This window comes from Mauremys reevesii, linkage group 25 (genome assembly GCF_016161935.1).
Source record: "Mauremys reevesii isolate NIE-2019 linkage group 25, ASM1616193v1, whole genome shotgun sequence".
Taxonomy (NCBI): Eukaryota; Metazoa; Chordata; order Testudines; family Geoemydidae; genus Mauremys; species Mauremys reevesii.
The window spans coordinates 21,465,574-21,483,201 of NC_052647.1; the positions used below are offsets into that span (position 1 = coordinate 21,465,574).

The 17,628-nt window shown below is 63.5% G+C and overlaps 1 protein-coding gene across 2 annotated transcripts in view; it reads right to left on the minus strand.

Moving 5' to 3' along the window:
- Window positions 1-17,196, minus strand: part of ZNF385A (zinc finger protein 385A) — a 54,108-nt gene extending 36,912 nt beyond the window's left edge. Inside the window, exons 1-2 of one of the 2 annotated variants that reach the window (XM_039513759.1) lie at window positions 17,075-17,196; window positions 10,078-10,220 (exon numbers count right to left, since the gene is read on the minus strand). In XM_039513759.1, the coding sequence (XP_039369693.1) occupies window positions 10,078-10,188 (111 nt within the window). In that variant the 5' untranslated portion in view covers window positions 10,189-10,220; window positions 17,075-17,196. Of the gene's footprint in view, window positions 1-1,383; window positions 1,453-10,077; window positions 10,221-17,074 lie in introns of those variants that run through there. The other variant, XM_039513757.1, reaches the window with a different exon arrangement.
- Window positions 17,197-17,628: the final 432 nt, after the last annotated feature.

Consider the following 17,628-nt stretch of genomic DNA (forward strand, 5'->3'; position numbering starts at 1 on the left):
GAGCCATCCCCTCTGGGGGTGGGGAGGGGAATTACCACCAGGGCTGCCAGCTCTCAAGAGCTTTAGCAGAGACGCCCGTCCAGATGGGCTCGCACGGCCGCCTGGGAAAGGCCCCTCTTGGCAAGTGCTCCCCACAAGCCCCCTGCGGTTCCACTTTCACACAGAGCCCCCCCCCCCAGCACGTTCCTCACACACTCGCCTCTGAGACCTTCTGTCACTGCACAGAGCAGAAGGCTGGGAGCCAGGATGCCTGGGCTCTAGCCTTACCTATGGGAAGGGGAGTGCGGTCTAGTGCTTAGGGAAGGAACCGGGAGTCAGGACTCCTGGGTTCTGTTCCCAGCTCTGGGAGGGGAGTGGGGTTCAGTGGCTAGGGCAGGGGTCTGGGGATCACTATGCTCAGGGGGTCCCAGGGATGGATTTCCAGAGGGGTTGCACCCCCTTACAGCTGAGATCGTGTGTGCTCAGCACCCTGACAGGTCAGTATCACCTGAGTGACCTTGGGTGAGTCCACCTCTGTGCCTCAGTTTCCCTAGCTGTAAAACAGGGGCAATTCTCCATCTGCCTGGGGGCCGTGAAGCAAAGTGCATCACCGCATGCTTACAAACCTCCCCCAGCCCCTGGTTCCCGGCAGGCAGTGAAAACCCACAGAGGGGGCTGTGAGGAAAGTGGAACCGGCGAGCACCCCCTGGGGCTTCCTGGGAGTTAAAGGTACTTCCCACCCCCCAGACACCAAACCGCTGGGCTGATCACGGATACAGCTAGGGACCAGCTGCTGGATGCTGTTAAGGGAGCTGGGAGGGCTCTGCCGTGGGGGGATCCCTACCTCGCTGTGGGAGTGGGGGGATCCCCTCAGGGCAGTCTGTAGTGCTGCTGCGGGAGGGGCTGCCTAGCGCTTGGAGGTCGCCGTGAAGGGACCTCGAGGAGGGTGTGGGGTGGTGACACCCCGGCTGACCCGAGCTCAGGGGAGACGGGAAACACGGTCTGCGTCTCAGAAATAAATTAGCAAAACAACCATCAGGAAAGGAACTGGGGGGGGGGGGGCTGCGGGGAGCCAGGGGGCGCTGCAGCGAGGCAGACGGAGCGCAGTGGGCTGCGGGGAGGAGTACAAGGGGAGCGGGGGGCTGCGGGACCCGGAAAGGGGGCGCAGGTGGATGCGGGGAGCCGGGGAGGGCGGAGCGGGGGCCGGAGAAGGGCGCGGGGGACCGGCCTGCGGGGCTGGGCAGGGACCCGGGGGGATGAACGCGCTGGGGAAGGAGATCGGGGATCGGGAGCCGGACTCCCCCCCCCCAGTCCGGGACACCTGCCGCCCCCCCGCGGGGCCGCGCTCCCCGGAGCAGCCTCCGGCGAGCCGGTCCCGCAACGCGTCGCGTCGCGGCCCCTTACCGCGCCCGCCGGGGCGACGCCGCGCTCCCCAGCCCCGCCGCGGCGCTGATCCCGGCCGAGTCCCCGGCGCAGCCCGGCAGCGGGCGGGGCCGCCGGGCCGGGGCGGAGCGAGCAAGAGGCGCCCACCCCGGCGCGCCGCCAGCTGCGCTCCGCCCGGGGCAGGAGCCGCGGGCCGGGCCGTGCGCTCCGCCCACGGGGGCACCCGGGGCAGGGCGGTGAGCGCTCAGCCCGGGCCAGCCCCGGGGCACAGTCCAGCCGGGCCGGGACTGAACGGAGACCGGGCGCTACAATCCGCCCCACCGGAGCTGCGCTGGCGGGGGGGGGGGGGGCAATGCCCCTGCTGGACCCCAACTGCCCCCGCCGCATCTGAACCGGCCCCCGATCCCTCTGCAATGTTGGGGGCCTGAGAGCCCTGGCCCAGATGGCGGCTGAGGCCTGCCGGCCTTTCCAGGGGGGACGTGGGTTAACTGCGGGGACGGGACTGGTCCCTATGGCGGGGGGCGGGGGTCCTACAGGGCTCAACCCATTTCGCCAAACACTTTGCCTCTGGCTTCAACCAGCCTGGGCAGTGCCAGCCCCCAAGGGCCTCGTTCCAGCCACTTACCAGCAGCTGGCCAGCGGGGAGAGGGAGGGAGGGTTCAGGCTGGAAGAGCCAAGCTTCCGGCTCCCTACACCCCCCCACCCCGCTGACCCACACCGGGACCCCCCTGCCATGCAGCAGCCTGAGACGGCAGGGGGCCCTGGGCTCCCCCCAACGCACTAGACGAGGACGGGCCGAGTCATTCTGTGGCCCCTCTGCTGTGTGGGTGCAGCCTGCTCCTGCTGGGGTGCCTGGAGAGGGGGGAGCTCAGGTGTAGCTAGCACAGCTGGGCGGGGAGCCGGCCGGGTGCCATAATGATCTAATCAGGCCCTCGTGGAAGCCAGGCATCTGCTACACCAAGAGCTCATATATTATTTTAATCTATACATAACCGCTAATGTAATGGGCCTCTGATCTACAGCAACAGCGGCCCCTCCCGTGGGCTGAGGCCTGATGAACGCATGCTTCTCCCAGACCTCCCTGTGTGGGGCTGGCCGGTTCCCCACACCGAGCCAGGGGCTCCCAGGCCTCAGCACAAGTGAGAGAGACAGGAAGGGTCCTCGCTGCCTAAAGCTGCCGGGCCGTGCTGCCCCCTCCCCAGCCAATTGAGGAACTTGGCAGCACCCTGCTAGCAGGCAGGCCACTGACGCTGTGAGGATAGGGGAGTTAGCGGCAGGCAGGTCCTGCTCTCAGGCGGCTGAGCCAAATCCAGGGCGTGCAGCAGCCCTCCAGTGGGTACCACAGTCCCGTCCCCCCCTCCACACACACACACAGGGTGGCTGATCAGCAGGGAGCCCAGTTTTCCATCATTAAAAAAAAAAAATCTCAGATTGAAAAAAACCATAAAAATCTGTGTTTTTCCACAATTAAAATGAAACATGGAACTTTACTTTCCCTGCCACAATACGGGAGGGACCAATGAAACCCCGTGAACCCCGTTTGTCCGATCTAAGGGGACCGGGCCCAGATCGGATCATCAAAAATTCAGATAATCCGGAGAGCTTCAGCCCTGGGCCATGGGGCTCCTGCTGTCAGCCTCACACGGCAGGGCTCGGCCTTCACCTGACAGTTGGAGCCCGGAGCGCCACAGCCTGAACCCAGCTGCTCAGGACCCATGGCCCAAACCCTGCCACCCAGGGCTGACGGCCCAAGTCCTGCTGCCCAGAGCCAGGCTGTCAGCCCCAGTTCGGTGAATACAGGGAGCTGGCTAATGGAGACTCGCTAAACAAGGTTCAGATGTTTCTCTTTTTTCACAAAGTGTAAAAAGGCGAATCCAGCGGTTTCCCATGGCACGCGGCTGTCGAGGCTCCCTGCTGGTCAGACAGCGCTCATGACACTTGTGCATCAGTCAAGGGCTGTCGTGCAGGCCCAGTGAAATGCCTACAGATGGAGAGTCCTCCTCTGCACCAGGCCCACCCAAACCAGGGCAAAAGCCCCCCAAATCCACAGACTGGGAGGGAGGGAGTTGTCCCAGGTTGGTGGGGAAGGGGGGAGATTGTCAGGGCAGGTCTGGGTAGGGCTAGTGCTGGGGCCGGAGACCGGAGCAGCGGCCAGCTGGGCAGACAGACACTGAGCCGGGGCAGGAGGGGTGGCCGGAGTTCGAACCGTAGTGGGACTCTTCTCTGCCCCATGGGTGAGCCCTGCAGCCAGTGTGCCCCGGGCAGCCTCATCTTCTGGCACCTGCTAAGCGGTAGAGGGGGTGGGGGGAGGCAAGCCCCCCATCCCTCCTACCCCCCTTCATTGCCTGCCCACCTGAAAGTCGGGGCCCACCCAGGTTTCCTGTCCTAGCTACACCACTGCTCCGCACAGCCCCTAGCCTGGAGAAGAGCAGTGAACTCCCAGCCCTTCTCCAGACTGTGCTCGAGTCTTCTGCACCCCTCACCACCAATCCCCAGAGCCCCCCTCTGCGACGGAGGCAGCTGAGGGGCTGGACAAGGTAACTTCAGGGAGAGAACCCAGGACTCTAAAACAGCTGCACCCACTTTGCCATGCTGCCTTTCAGGGGGCGCTGCCATGTTATGTGCTTGCCTGCCCCACATGACGACAGACGGGTTTCCGTCCCTTTCCAGCGGCCAGATCGCAAGGGGCGGTTTAGGAATCTGCCGCTGGGTGTTGTCCTTTAACTCGAGTGGCAGCAGCTTGCGCTTTTAGTGCCAGAGAGCCCAGGCTCCTGCCTTGCAGAGGGCCCAGTCCCATCGTTACACTGGCGATGGGGCCTTTAACAGCCGGCTGCACCCTGCAGCCAGAGCCCGGCAGCCTCGGCCCCAGCCCGGTCACAGATACCTGTGCGCAGCTGGGGTGCCATGTGGTTTGTCGCCTGCTCGAGGATGATCCTCTGTGATCCCAGCACCCAGCTGTCTGCAGCTATTCCCCTCCGGAAGGTGGTAGCCTGCTGGGCTGGGCCGGGGAGACAGCCTGTGAAGTGGCTGTGCTTTGGGGAGGGTTGTGTTCAGAGGTGAGGTCACTGTTTGTTTTACTGGTGTATTCTGAGTGTTTTGGTTAATGGGTGAGTCCTGACAACTCGTTCAGAAGAGGGAGGGGCCCCTCCTTAGCGGTTTGCTGGGATCAGAGAGCGGAGGCCGGGCTGGGCCAGCTCCCCAGAGAGCAGAACCGGGTTTAATAAATGGGTCTTTCCTGAGAGCCAGCTCTATCCAGGGGGGAGGTCAGCGTGGGGGACCGGCTGCCTCGGGGCGTCGCTAATGAGACACAGAGCCCTTGGCCTGCTGGTCTCCGCCTGGATCAGCCCAGCGCAGCAGGGATTATAGAGGGACGTTCAGCAGTGGGGTGGGCTGGGGGGGGGTCTCAGCTCCAGCTCCTACATCACAAACTCCCCCCAGTGCTTTGAACTAATGGACCAAATGAGCCGGGAGCTGCTGGGGCCGTCAGGGAGTCAGAACTGCCCCAGACCTGGTCCCCTGCAGGAGCCGCCCCCCATTTTTGCCCATATGCAAATCAGGTGCAAACATACAAACGTTCTCCTTACATAAAATGTTGCCCAGGGAGCTGCCCTAAGCTTGGCGGCCAGGGACAGCAGGATGCTCCCGTCCCCGGCTGCAGGAATCCCAGACCAGTGGCCTCTCCCCGTGCTGCGGCTCCTGTGCCCAGCGGAGCAGTAGCTGCTGCACGGTTATGGGGTCAGCAGTGAGCTCGGGAGCGCTCAGCTCTCTGCACTAACTCTATGGGCAGACGTCCGGCAGCCTCCGATCCCTGAGCCTCAGCCACCCAACACAGCCGCCTCTCATCCCCGCTCTGAAGCTGGGCCAGATCCACAGCTCGGTGTTCGCCCAGGGCCCGGGCTCCCTTCTGCCTTCCCACTTAGCTGGGGTTCCACAGGGACGCTGGACCCCCCGTTGCGTCTGTTGAACACTGCCTGTGCCACACTCATCCCAGAGGCGGCTGCATTTCAGTGGTGGCTGGACGCACGCTACGGGAAGGCCAGCAGAGTCCAAAGGGACTTTAAAACTTTTTAAACCAAACCCAAACCAAACGACCCCAGAACACAAACACTCCAAGACCACCCCAAGCAGCCCCCCGAAAAGGAGAGACAGACCCAGTAAGGTGCCCCAGCAGCTGCTGATCTGTGTGGTGCGGACGGCAGATGCCCAGAGACGAGGGTGATGGGCAGCAGCAGCAGCCCAAGCCCTCAGGCTAAGTTCTGCAAGCCAGTTTGGAGAGCATGGCAGGCCCGTCTACTTCACGGGGACCCTAGGAACAGATCCAGCACAATGCCCCCAGCCCTGCCAGTGCCCCCTCTCCTGAACCGCAGCCCCCACCTCTACTGTTCCAGTCCTGGCTGGAGCCCTCAAGGGAACTGGGTTTTGTAAAATACTCCACAGTGAATGTTCTGCCCCAATGCCAAGCAGGGCTCTGCACACACTGAGCCAGACACTAAGCTGGGAGCCAGGTGGCCTCAGTTCTGGTCTCACGTCTACTGACTCCTAGGGATTCTTCTGCACACTTAACAGTTCTCAATATTCACCAGCATTAGACTCCCATTTTAGCGATGCTACTAGCGAGGTTACACAAGGTGAGCTGAAGCCAGCTGGGAACCGAATCTGAGTCTCTTATTACAGCAGACACAAGCCTTATCCACTCAGCCACATCACCTTTCAGATTAACTGTGCCAAACCTACGTGCTTCAGTTATCCCACCTCTAATCAGTAAAGTGAGCCCCCCCCACACCCCAACACACACACACCGCTCTAACCTATCAGACTCCACTGCTCTTCCAGAGCCATAAATTGAACCCAGGAGTCCCGACTCCCAGACACCCCCACCCCACTTTAATCCACACTCCCCGCCCAGAGCCAGGAAAAGGACCCAGGAGTCCGGATGCCAAGCCCCCCTGCTCTAACCCATGAGCCCCCACTCCCCGCCCATGGATAGAACCCAGTTGTCCTGCTCTCCAGTTGTCTAACAAACAGGTGTTGGGTATTTTTTGCCCATCTTCCAACAGGGTATTTGAAGTGGAAGCCAGATTGCCAAAGTCCCTTCTCCCTGAGTTGCCTGTCACCACGGCATCTGGGCCCTCATGCCTCTAAAGGGCTCATTTCCAGATAGCGGGCATGAGGTAATGCTACACCCCCTTAAAGTGCCAATGCTCCACCCAAAGGAGAATGCTTGCTTGGTGTCCCATGGCTGACACTGCGCCCTCCTGGGACCACCTTGCCCCACAGACCTGGACCAGGCTGGCAAGGGCACCCCAGGGCTGGCAGAGAGAGAGCTGTGGGGTCAACCCCAGCCCCAAGCTGGGGACAGAGGGGCAAGGCCAGTCAGGCATGGCGGGCACAGAGTCCTAGCCCCACTGCCCCGGCACCGACCACTAGACAGACAGACACTAGCTGCCTCCTGTGGCTATAAAATACCAGGGTGGCTAGTGGGCCCTGGCCGTGGCTTCTCAGGCCCTCAGGGTTCTGGACCAGCGTTATCCCAGGGTGGGGACCTTTCCCTGCTGTCGGCTGCCCCCTCCCTGTGGGGCGCAGCCTGGGAACAATTGTGGGGAGCCTGGCTCCAGTCAATGGGTGTTATGAGCTGAGCGTGACTCAGCAATGTCCCATCACCCCAGCACTGGATATGTGCCACAGCAAAGCTCTGGGGGGCTGGGCGAGGGGCCCTGCCCCCTGGAGCCCAGCCCAGGGCACGCGGTGCCAGCAGCACCTTCCCCACAGCTGGAGTCTGGGGTCCTGGGTGAGTCTCTGCCAAGGGGGTGCAGCCGGGTCCCAGCTGAGGCCAGGCTATGGGCCAAGCCAGGCTGGTCTGGGGACAGGGCTCCCCCAAGGGCAGGGCAGGGCAGTGGGATGAATGCCCACAACCATCCCAGTCATGGGAAAGGCTGAACAAGGGCGATCGAGATGCTGGCTTGGACTGACCAGGCCCCTGGATCAAACTCCAGGGCGTGTGAAGATCCCGCCCGGGACCCGGAGCCGCGTGGGGCTGGAAACCAGCCCCCCAGCACTGATGTGTCGGAAATTAGGCCTAAGTGGTGGATAAATGAATGGGGGCACTGGCGAGTCCCCCCCACCACTCCCTAGTGTTGGGCTCCGTAAAGGAAGAGCCTTTGGAGGCCGGGGGTGGGGCCGGATGGACGTAACTGGCTGAAAGGAGGGGAAGGGGCGAGCGGTGCCATCCTGGCTGCCATGGGACCCACCAGCACCCTGCCGATCCTGACAGACGCCCCAGCCAGCCTGGGCCAGAGAGGCCACGGCAACACCGAGCCAGGAGCCAGCCCGCAGCCCAGGCAGCCCTGCTCTCGTGTGCGCTGAACACAGGTGTGCGGGCACCGGGCGGCACTTCAGGCTCCTGAGCCCTGCCAGCCCGTGGGTCTGAGCTCGGGTGGCTGGCCTGAGTCTCTGTCCACACTGTTCGTTAGCGCAAGCGGGTCTGCCTGGGCCGGGGCCTCATGGACACGCCCAGAGGGGGACCCACTGCCTGTCTGCCCGGCCCGGGGAACGTGGACACGCCCAGAGAGGGACCCACTGCCTGTCTGCCTGGGCTGGGGCACGTAGACACGCCCTGGGAGGGACCCACTGCCTGTCTGCCTGGGCCGGGGCACATGGACACGCCCGGGCGGGGGGGGGACACCCACTGCCTGTCTGCCCGGCCCGGGCTCATGGACACGCCCAGAGAGGGACCCACTGCCTGTCTGCCTGGCACGAGGGCTCATGGACACGCCCAGAGAGGGACCCACTGCCTGTCTGCCCGGGCCAGGGACACGTGGACACACCCAGAGGGGGACCCACTGCCTGCTGCCTGGGCCGGGGCACGTGGACATACCCAGAGGGGGACCCACTGCCACCAACACCTCCAGCTAAATCCCAACCACCACATGGGACACGAGACTTTGTGCCTGCCCCCCGCGCCCCCTGCTGCCATGTGTCTCTTTCCCTTCCCCATCTTCCTGCTCCTCTTCCCTCGCCTCCCTGTTTCCCGTCTGGCTCACCAGAGTCTGGCTTGGCTGCCAAGACACTGTATTTTGCAACACGGCTGCAAGCCTGTGCCCTGGGGAAGAGAAGAGCAATGCCCCACGTTTGCCGGGCCTTGGCCTGGCTCATCAGCCCGTGGGCCAGGATGTAACACTGCACAGGAGAGAGACGCTGCTGCTCTCCTTCCTTCTGTGGGCGTTTGTTTTGTTATGTTTTGTTTTGTCTGCAGGGAAACGGGATGGGACTTTAACAACAGCAGCGGCAGCTCCAGCCCAGCTCAGCCGGCGGCTCCGTCCCCCGGCCAAAGGCCGGTTACTCCCGTGGCTGGTCCGTCCAGGAGCTGAAGGGCTGGGGCCGGGCATCAAGGGGCGCTGGTCTGAGAAAAGCCTCTAATACCTTACAGCTCAAAGGCTTTCCCTGGCTTTTCTTCTTCCCCTGGGCTTTCATACAGGCTTCCCGGGCTGTTCCCGGGGCGTTTGCTATGGCACTGCCCAGGGGAGAGCTCTGATAACCAAACCCCGAACCTTGTCGGATGCTGGACACAGACTGGAGCATGCTCACGCCCAGGGCTGCCCGCGGGGGGGGCAAGTGGGGCAATTTGCCCCAGGCCCCGGGCCCTGCAGGGGTCCCGCGAGCCCTGGCCCTGCGGCGGTCCGGGTCTTCAGCAACATTTTGGCAGTGGGGGGGCCTTCAGTGCTGCCGAAGACGCGGAGCGACCGAAGGGCCCCCCACTGCTGCAATGCTGCCGAAGACCCGGACTGCCGCCGGCTGAGTACAAGCACCGCAGCTCCCCCGCTCTGCCCCAGGCCCCCTGAATCCTCTGGGCGGCCCTGCTCACCCCTTGCACTCACTGGACCCCTATATTCCATTTAAACTAATACAACAGCACCCCCTGGGGGGCAGGGGATGTACAAGGTATGGCACCCCTGGGGCAGGGGACCCGTGGGGCCTGGGCACTCTGATGGGGGGTGGGGCAGGGGACCATGGGCATGCTGGAGGGGGAGGGGATGTGTGGGGTACGGGCACCTAAAGCCCTTGGTAAATCCATCCCTGTCTGTCTGTGAGGCCTGGGCAGGGCTTGGTGGGGCTTCGTGCTCTAACACTCAGAGACTCATAGACTTTAAGGTCAGACGGGACCATTATGATCATCTAGTCTGACCTCCTGCACAACGCAGGCCACAGAATCTCACCCACCCACTCCTGTAACAAACCCCTGACCTATGTCTGAGTTATTGAAGTCCTCAAATCGTGGTTTGAAGACCTCAAGCTGCAGAGAATCCTCCAGCAAGTGACCCGTGCCCCACGCTGCAGAGGAAGGCGAAAAACCTCCAGGGCCTCTGCCAATCTGCCCTGGAGGAAAATTCCTTCCTGACCCCAAATATGGTGATCAGTTAAACCCTGAGCATATGGGCAAGACCCACCAGCCAGCACCCAGGAAAGAATTCTCTGTAGTAACTCAGATCCCATCCCATCACAGACCATTGGGCATACTCCCCCAGCTGTATCTCTCAGAGCCCCCAGCCCTGCCACGGGCCAGGATCCCTGTCCCTCCCCGCTCCGCCCAGGTGCATCCCCATCTCCCCTGCTTTCAGGGGTTCCCCAGCCCTGGACAGGGGGAGGGGAAAGCGGAGAAGTGAGGCAGAGTCCTACCCGAGCCTGCAGAGCAGGGCATGATGGCAGCCAGGGCCTTACCGTGCTGAATCCCGGGAACAGGCCCACGGCTGGCTGCGCCTCCATGGGGAAGGGTAGGAAGTGTTTGATGTCCAGTGGCGGCTGGATCATGGCGGGGGGCGCGCGCAGCATGGCGGGGAGCGGGGCCGCCCGGCTCAGGCTCCCTAGACAAGAGACAAGGAGAGAGCGTTAGGAGCAGCATGGGGGGGGGGGGCCCAGCGGGAGCCACGTCTGCAATGGGGAGGGGGAGTTTCCCCATCACCCGCAGGGATCCGACGTTCAGCTCCCAAACCACAGGCTCTGGGAGCAGCAGCTGCAACCTGCAGCGGGACACCAGGGGGCGCCAGGCTCCCACACACACTAAACCAGCCTGGGGGACGGCCTGGCCCATTAGGGTGACCAGATGTCCCGATTTTATAGGGACAGTCGCGATCTTTGGGGCTTTTTCTTATACAGGTGCCAATTCCCCCCCCCCCCGATTTTTCACACTTGTTATCTGGTCACCCTATGGCCTATAGATGCTGGAACTGGGGGGGGGGGGCTCACCCCAGGCTCAGAGTGGTTTCCATCCTATACAGGCCTTACAGTTTGGTTCAATGGCTCTCAGCCCCCACTATACACATTGTTCCAGCCCCCCTGGCCTGACCCGCCTGCACAGGCAGGATCCAGGCCTGAGCCTCACTAGCCAGCGTCCAGCCTCCTGGGCCGGTCTATGCCAGGCCGGGACCAGCTCCCTGGTTGCAGCACCCAGGTGCACTGGCCACGGGGCCAGGGACAGAACAAGTCCCCTGGGTGCGGGCGTGTGCTGCTCACGGCCCCCACCAGCCGGCGGCGCCTGGCTCAGCCGTGAAGGGACTCAGAGACCAAGAGGGAGTTAACCCTGAACATGCGGGGCCGTCACAGCAAGCCAAACGAATGCATGTTGGGGGCTGTGGGTCGGGCTTGAGGGGCACCGGCAGAGCTGGGTGTGGGGGAGCCCAGGGGTGGGATAGCAGGGGATTATGGGGTGAGACTGAGCAGCACTTGGGGGACAGTGCACACATGTGTGTAAGCGTATTTTTGCCCTTGCATGTGAACATGAGTGGGGGTTGCATGTTAGCATGTGTGGCGGGGAACACGTGTCCGTCTGAGTGCAGCACAGTCTGGGAGGGCCGGGGCAAGTGGCACCCGTCTGGGTGTGGCTGGGTGAGAGGCGCCCGTCTGGGCAGGGCCGGGCGAGAGGCCTGTCTGGGTGTGTCCGGATCTCTTCATCTCCAGAAAGGCCCCATGGAGCCGAGCTCTTTAATCCCCTCCCCTGCTCTGCACAGACACGGGCTCTAGGCTGCGACCCCCTCTCCTGTCTTGGTGGCGGTGCAGCAGAAATTCCTGCCCCAGTGCAGCGAGATTAGAGCTGCAAAGCCCTTTGCAACTCTCCCCCCCACTCCCAACCTGGGGTCCCAGGCTCAGGGGGGTGTCTCTGCCTAGGGGGCATCCTCTCCCCTCCCGCAACCTAGCCCAGGGGTAGGCAACCTATGGCACGCGTGCTGAAGGTAGCATACGAGCTGATTTTCAGCGGCACTCATACTGCCCAGGTCCTGGCCACCGGTCCGGGGGGCTCTGCATTTTAATTTAATTTTAAATGAAGCTTCTTAAACATTTTTAAAACCTTATTTACTTTACATACAACAATAGTTTAGTTAAATATTATAGACTTAGAGAAAGAGGCCTTCTACAAACGTTAAAATGTATGACTGGCACGTGAAACCTTAAATCAGAGTGAATAAATGAAGACTCAGCACCCCACTTCTGAAAGGCTGCCGACCCCTGCGCTAGCATCACCAGAGAGCCCCCCACCCGCTGGCGAGGCCTGGGATCTGCCAGCGAGAGCCAAACCATCACGGTCAGCCCCATGGGCCCAACAGCCCGGTATCCCTCCCCCCCCGCCCCGATCAGCCCCATGGGCCCAACAGCCTGGTATCCCTCCCTCCCGCCCAGTCAGCCCCAGGGACCCAATAGCCCGGTATCCCTCCTTCCCCCCACCCCCGATCAGTCCCAGGGGTGCAATAGCCTGGTATCTCTCCCTCCCCGCCATCCCCAGGTCAGCCCCATGGGCCCAACAGCCCGGTATCCCTCCCCCCCCCCCGATCAGCCCCATGGGCCCAATAGCCTGGCCCTTCCACCACTAGTGCCCCAGATCAGATCCTTCTCCCTGAGAACCCACTGCTCCCCTGCCTGCCATGCCCAGGCAGAGCCATGGGTCCATCTAACCCGGAGTCCTCCCCTCCCCCGCACCCTATCCCACCCCACTAGAGCACCCCCGCAGTGAGTCCATGCTGGCTCCTGACCCTGGCTCTGGTACAGGGTGCGACACCCACCCCGCCCCCCGCCCCGGTTCAGTCACGGAGCCAGACAATGTCCTGGTTTCTGATCCCCCGTCTCGGGGGCGCCGGGGTCAGCAGAGACCCAAGGGGCTGTGCCCCGGAGGGCGCGGCTGCCAGGCCCCCGCACGGCTCTTGTGCCGCTAACCGGCACTTCCCCAGCGCAGCCAGGAGCAGCAGCCGGTTCCAGCCCGGGTCACGGTACTCGCGGTACGCAGCCCTGGGGTCTGAGCCCAGCTGGGGCAGCAAGACCCCCACACTCTAGGACCCTGCAGTGTTTGCCAAGGAACCCAGCCCCCCCGGGCTCTGAGCTGGGCCCAGTGCCGGCTCTACATATTCCGCCGCCCCAAGCAGTCATGCGCGGGAGGCGCTCCGGCGCCCCGGAGCAGCTCCCCCCGCGGGCTTGACTGGCGAGGGTCCGCTAGTCGCGCGGCTCGGCTGGACCTCCCGCAGCTGCGGGGCGGTTCGCTGGTCCGGCGGCTGCGGTTGAGCTGCCGCAGTCATGCCTGCGGGAGGTCCAGCTGACCCGCGCCACCAGCGAACCGTCCGCAGTGACGCCTGCGGGAGGTCGACTGGAGCCGCGGGAGGAGCGCCCCCTCCGCAGTCCTGCCTGCGGCAGGTCCGGTCGTCCCGGGGCTCCGGTGGACCTCCCGCAGGCATGACTGCGGCAGGTCCGCCGGCCCAGCCTGCCGCCCCTGCCGGCAAGTGCCGCCCCACGCGCCTGCTTGTCGCGCTGGGGTCTGGAGCCGGCCCTGGCTGGGCCCACCAGGCTGGGGGTTGTCACAACTACAGCAACAACTACAGCAATGGCACCGGGCGCCACCAGGGGTGAGCTGGAGCCGGTTCGCACCGGTTCGCGCGAACCCGTTGTTAAATTTAGAAGCGGTTTTAGAACCGCTTGTTAACTAGCTTCCCTGCGAGGGAAGCTTTGATGGGCTCTGCCTGGGAAGCCTGTAATTCCTCCACCCGGCCGCCGGGGCGCTGCTGTGCTGAGAGCCATGTGAGCTGCCTCCTGGCCCTGTTGCTGCTCCTGCTCTTTGGACCTCTGGCCCTGGGGCTCCTGCTGCTGCCTGGTGGGTCCCCGGCTGCCTCCTGCTGCTCCCCGCCCCGTGAGTGTCTGCGCCTCCCCGCCTTCCCTCCACCCCTGCCCACCGCCACCCGCCGCCCGCCCCCCTCCATCACCTGCCCACAGCCAGCCCGTGTCACTCCCTGCCTCCAGCTAGCCCTGCCCCACGCCCCTATCTGCAGCCAGCCCCACATCCACTGGTGCCCTGCAGTTCCCAGGGCAGTAACCCTGCACACCTGCTTCAATGAGGGGGCCGGGAGCAGCTCGGACCCACACATGTGCACACCCTAGGGTGACCAGACAGCAAGTGTGAAAAATCGGGACGGGGGTGAGGGGTAATAGGAGCCGATATAAGAAAAAGACCCCAAAATTGAGACTGTCCCTGATCACCACCCACACATGTGAAACGGAGCTCATTTCTAGTTCAGCCCCATCTTTTTAAAAAAGAACTTTAGGTAGGGTTAAAATACATCTGTATTTTCCTGGACATGTCAGGCTTTTCGGTTCTTAATCACTTCCTGGGAAAATATGGACATATGGTAACCCTATTGGTACAAAAAATACATGCTGTCGCACATCCCTTAAATCAGAACTTTTTATAGGGAACCCGTTGTTAAGATTTTGGCAGCTCATCACTGGGCGCCACCAGACCAAGCGCCACGACCTCGGGCTGGAAAATAGGAAGGAGGGAGAGGGCCGAGTTTCTGCAAAGGAGCCAGCTGCGGGGGTCGGGAGAAAGACCCCAAGGCTGGGGGCGGGGAGGGAGAAAGGCCCCAGGGATCAGGGAGGTTGGGAGAAAGGCCCCAAGGCCCGGGGGAGAGGGAGGGGGAGTCGGGAGAAAGGCCCCAGGGCTGATCTGAATTCCCACCCCAGCACTTGCCCCTTGTTCCTGCAAACCCCGCCCCGTCCCCCAGGGTTCGGCCGCCAGACTGCCGGGTTGTGAAACGTGGTGGGGCTGGGAGGGACCTGCCCGGCCTGAACATGCTGCAGACCCAGGCACCGAGCTCCCTGCGGCAAACCCTGCTGGGGTCTGTGAGTGGGCGCCGGCGCCGGGCGCTGCACGTCCACACCACCGCTAGCCGGCCTGGGGAACAGACACTCCTGGCGCCCTCTGCAGGTGAAGTGGAGGCGGCGTGCGCCACTGCACCTACCTGCTGCCCAGCTAATCTGCATCTGCTCTCTGGCTCCCCTGTGGGTAAATGGGGAAACCGAATGGCTCCCTCCCTAAATTTGCATCTAGGGTGTGGTGTCATAAAGCCAAGCGGCTCCCTGCGTGCCACGCGGCTCCCTGCGTGCCACGCTGACCCTGTGCTGGGGGGTAGGAGAACATCCTGCAGGTTACCCCAAAGGGAAGTGGCCACCCTACGCTGGGAGGCCGCAGGACAGGCAGAGTGCCAAACCTAAGGCGGTTTCCTGATGTGGCAGGATGCTGCAGCGCCAGGGCTGCTGGGGCAGCTCCGAGCTCCCTCAGGGGAGCCGGGGGCACAAAGCATCCTGCAGCCAGGTGCTAAGAGCAGCAGCCCCTCCAGTAACGGGAGCTCCAGCCCCCCGCCCCATGGTAGCGCCAGAGGGTGCAACGGGGTGGCCAGGTCTGGGATCGGGCAGAAGTGGGTGTTCAGGGAGGAGGCCACGCAGCAGAGCTGGGTGATGAGAGTTAATGACAAAACCCTCGTAATCCCACACATTGCTGTGAAATTGGGGCTGGGAAGCAGCTGGCCTGGCAGCTGCTTTAGCGCCGAGCCGGCGTGGCTTGCTGCTGGCTTAGCGCTGAGCCGGCGTGGCTCGCTGCTGGCTTAGCTCTGTGCCGGCGTGGCTCGCTGCTGCTTTAGCGCCGAGCCGGCGTGGCTTGCTGCTGCTTTAGCACCGTGCCGGCGTGGCTTGCTGCTGCTTTAGCGCCGAGCCGGCGTGGCTCGCTGCTGCTTTAGCGCCGAGCCGGCGTGGCTCGCTGCTGCTTTAGCTTCGCGCCGGCGTGGCTCGCTGCTGCTTTAGCGCCGAGCCGGCGTGGCTCGCTGCTGCTTTAGCGCCGAGCCGGCGTGGCTCGCTGCTGCTTTAGCGCCGAGCCGGCGTGGCTCGCTGCTGCTTTAGCTCCATGCCGGCGTGGCTTGCTGCTGCTTTAGCGCCGAGCCGGCGTGGCTCGCTGCTGGCTTAGCTCCGTGCCGGCGTGACTCGCTGCTGGCTTAGCTCCGAGCCGGCGTGGCTCGCTGCTGGCTTAGCTCCGTGCCGGCGTGGCTCGCTGCTGGCTTAGCTCCAAGCCGGCGTGGCTCGCTGCTGCTTTAGCGCCGAGCCGGCGTGGCTCGCTGCTGCGTTAGCGCCGGGCCGGCGTGGCTTGCTGCTGCTTTAGCGCTGAGCCGGCGTGGCTCTCTGCTGCTTTAGCTTCGTGCCGGCGTGGCTCGCTGCTGCTTGAGCTCCCAGCCGGCGTGGCTTGCTGCTGCTTTAGCGCCTAGCCGGCGTGGCTCGCTGCTGGCTTAGCGCCGAGCCGGCGTGGCTCGCTGCTGCTTTAGCTCCATGCCGGCGTGGCTCGCTGCTGGCTTAGCGCCGAGCCGGCGTAGCTCCGTGCCGGTGTGGCTTGCTGCTGGCTTAGCTCCGTGCCGGCGTGACTCGCTGCTGCTTTAGCGCCGAGCGGGCGTGGCTCACTGCTGCTTTAGCTCCAAGCCGGCGTGGCTCGCTGCTGACTTAGCTCCGAGCCGGCGTGGCTCGCTGCTGACTTAGCTCCGAGCCGGCGTGGCTTGCTGCTGCTTTAGCGCCGAGCCGGCGTGGCTTGCTGCTGCTTTAGCTCCGAGCCGGCGTGGCTTGCTGCTGCTTTAGCGCCGGGCCGGCGTGGCTTGCTGCTGCTTTAGCTCCGAGCTGGCGTGGCTTGCTGCTGCTATAGTGCCGAGCCGGCGTGGTTTGCTGCTGCTATAGCACCGAGCCGGCGTGGCTTGCTGCTGACTTATCTCCGAGCCAGCTGAGCCTGACCAGGGGCCTAAGTGTTAAGTTTTGAGAACCTCGGATCTGAAAATTGGGGGCGTGGGGGGGGGTGTTGAGCCACCTGTTATTGGAGGGGCTGCTGCTGCTATTAGCACCTGGCTGCTGTGTTCCCCCTTCCCCCCAACAGCCCCACCCCACTGAGCTCAGGGTCTGGATAGACAAGATGAAGGAAGGAACGTCATTCTCCCCAATTCCCCCCGATGCAGCCGGGGGGCTCTGCGCCCCCCTCCCCATGCAGCTCTTCGGCTGCGTCTCCAGTGACGGGAGGTCGGCCGTGCCCCACGGGCCAGGGGTGAGTTTTCACTGGGAGCTTGGCCACGGTAACCTTTCAGTGCAGACCAAGAGATTCAGTGACTTCTTGGGGCCAGTGCCCCAAACCCCAGCCCAGGGCAGCACAAGCCCAGCCTGCCTCTCTCATCGGCTGTTTTCAGCCTGTGAAATCTCATTAGCTGGTTCCCCCACAACATGCTTGGAAAATCTCCTCCTCCAATGGCTGGGCGAAGCGAAGATAACAACCTATTGCCACTGCTGCTGCTGCCAGCTAACAGAGCTACTCCCGCAGCTCCAACAGCAGAGCCCTTGCTTCTAGCCCAGCACCCCAGGTTCAAGGCCAGCCGGTTACACTCACCCTGATCATCACAGCCATCCCCACGGCCAGCCGCACGCCTCCCCTGAGCACTCGCTTCTCGGCCCCAGCAGCGTGGAACCTCCCAGCCCCTGGGCCGGGCACAGCAGGGTTGGATCCGCTTTCGCAGGCCAGAGAGATGCTGCTTCCCTCCAGCTCCTAGTCACAGCTCAGCTCCTGCTGCCCACAAAGGGGAACTGACTCCCCCGCCTCTGCACAGCAGCTCCCAATGAGCACAGCTGGCCGGGGGGGGGGGCTGAGCTGTGCTCATGGACAGCCAGGGAATACACAGCACAAGGGGCTCCCTCCCTCCCTCAGTGACAAGCAGAGCCGGTGCAAGGATGTGTCACGCCCTAGGAGAAACTTCCACCTTGCGCCCCACCCCCGCGCCCTCGCCCTGAGGGCCCCCCCACATCAGCTCCCCCCCCTCCGCCCTAAGGCACCCACCCCGCCCCAGCTCACCCCTGCTCCATGCATGAGCACGAGCACCCCGAGCACGCTGTCACTGCTTCACTTCTCCTGCCTCCCAGACTTGCAGTGCCAATCAGCTTAGGCGC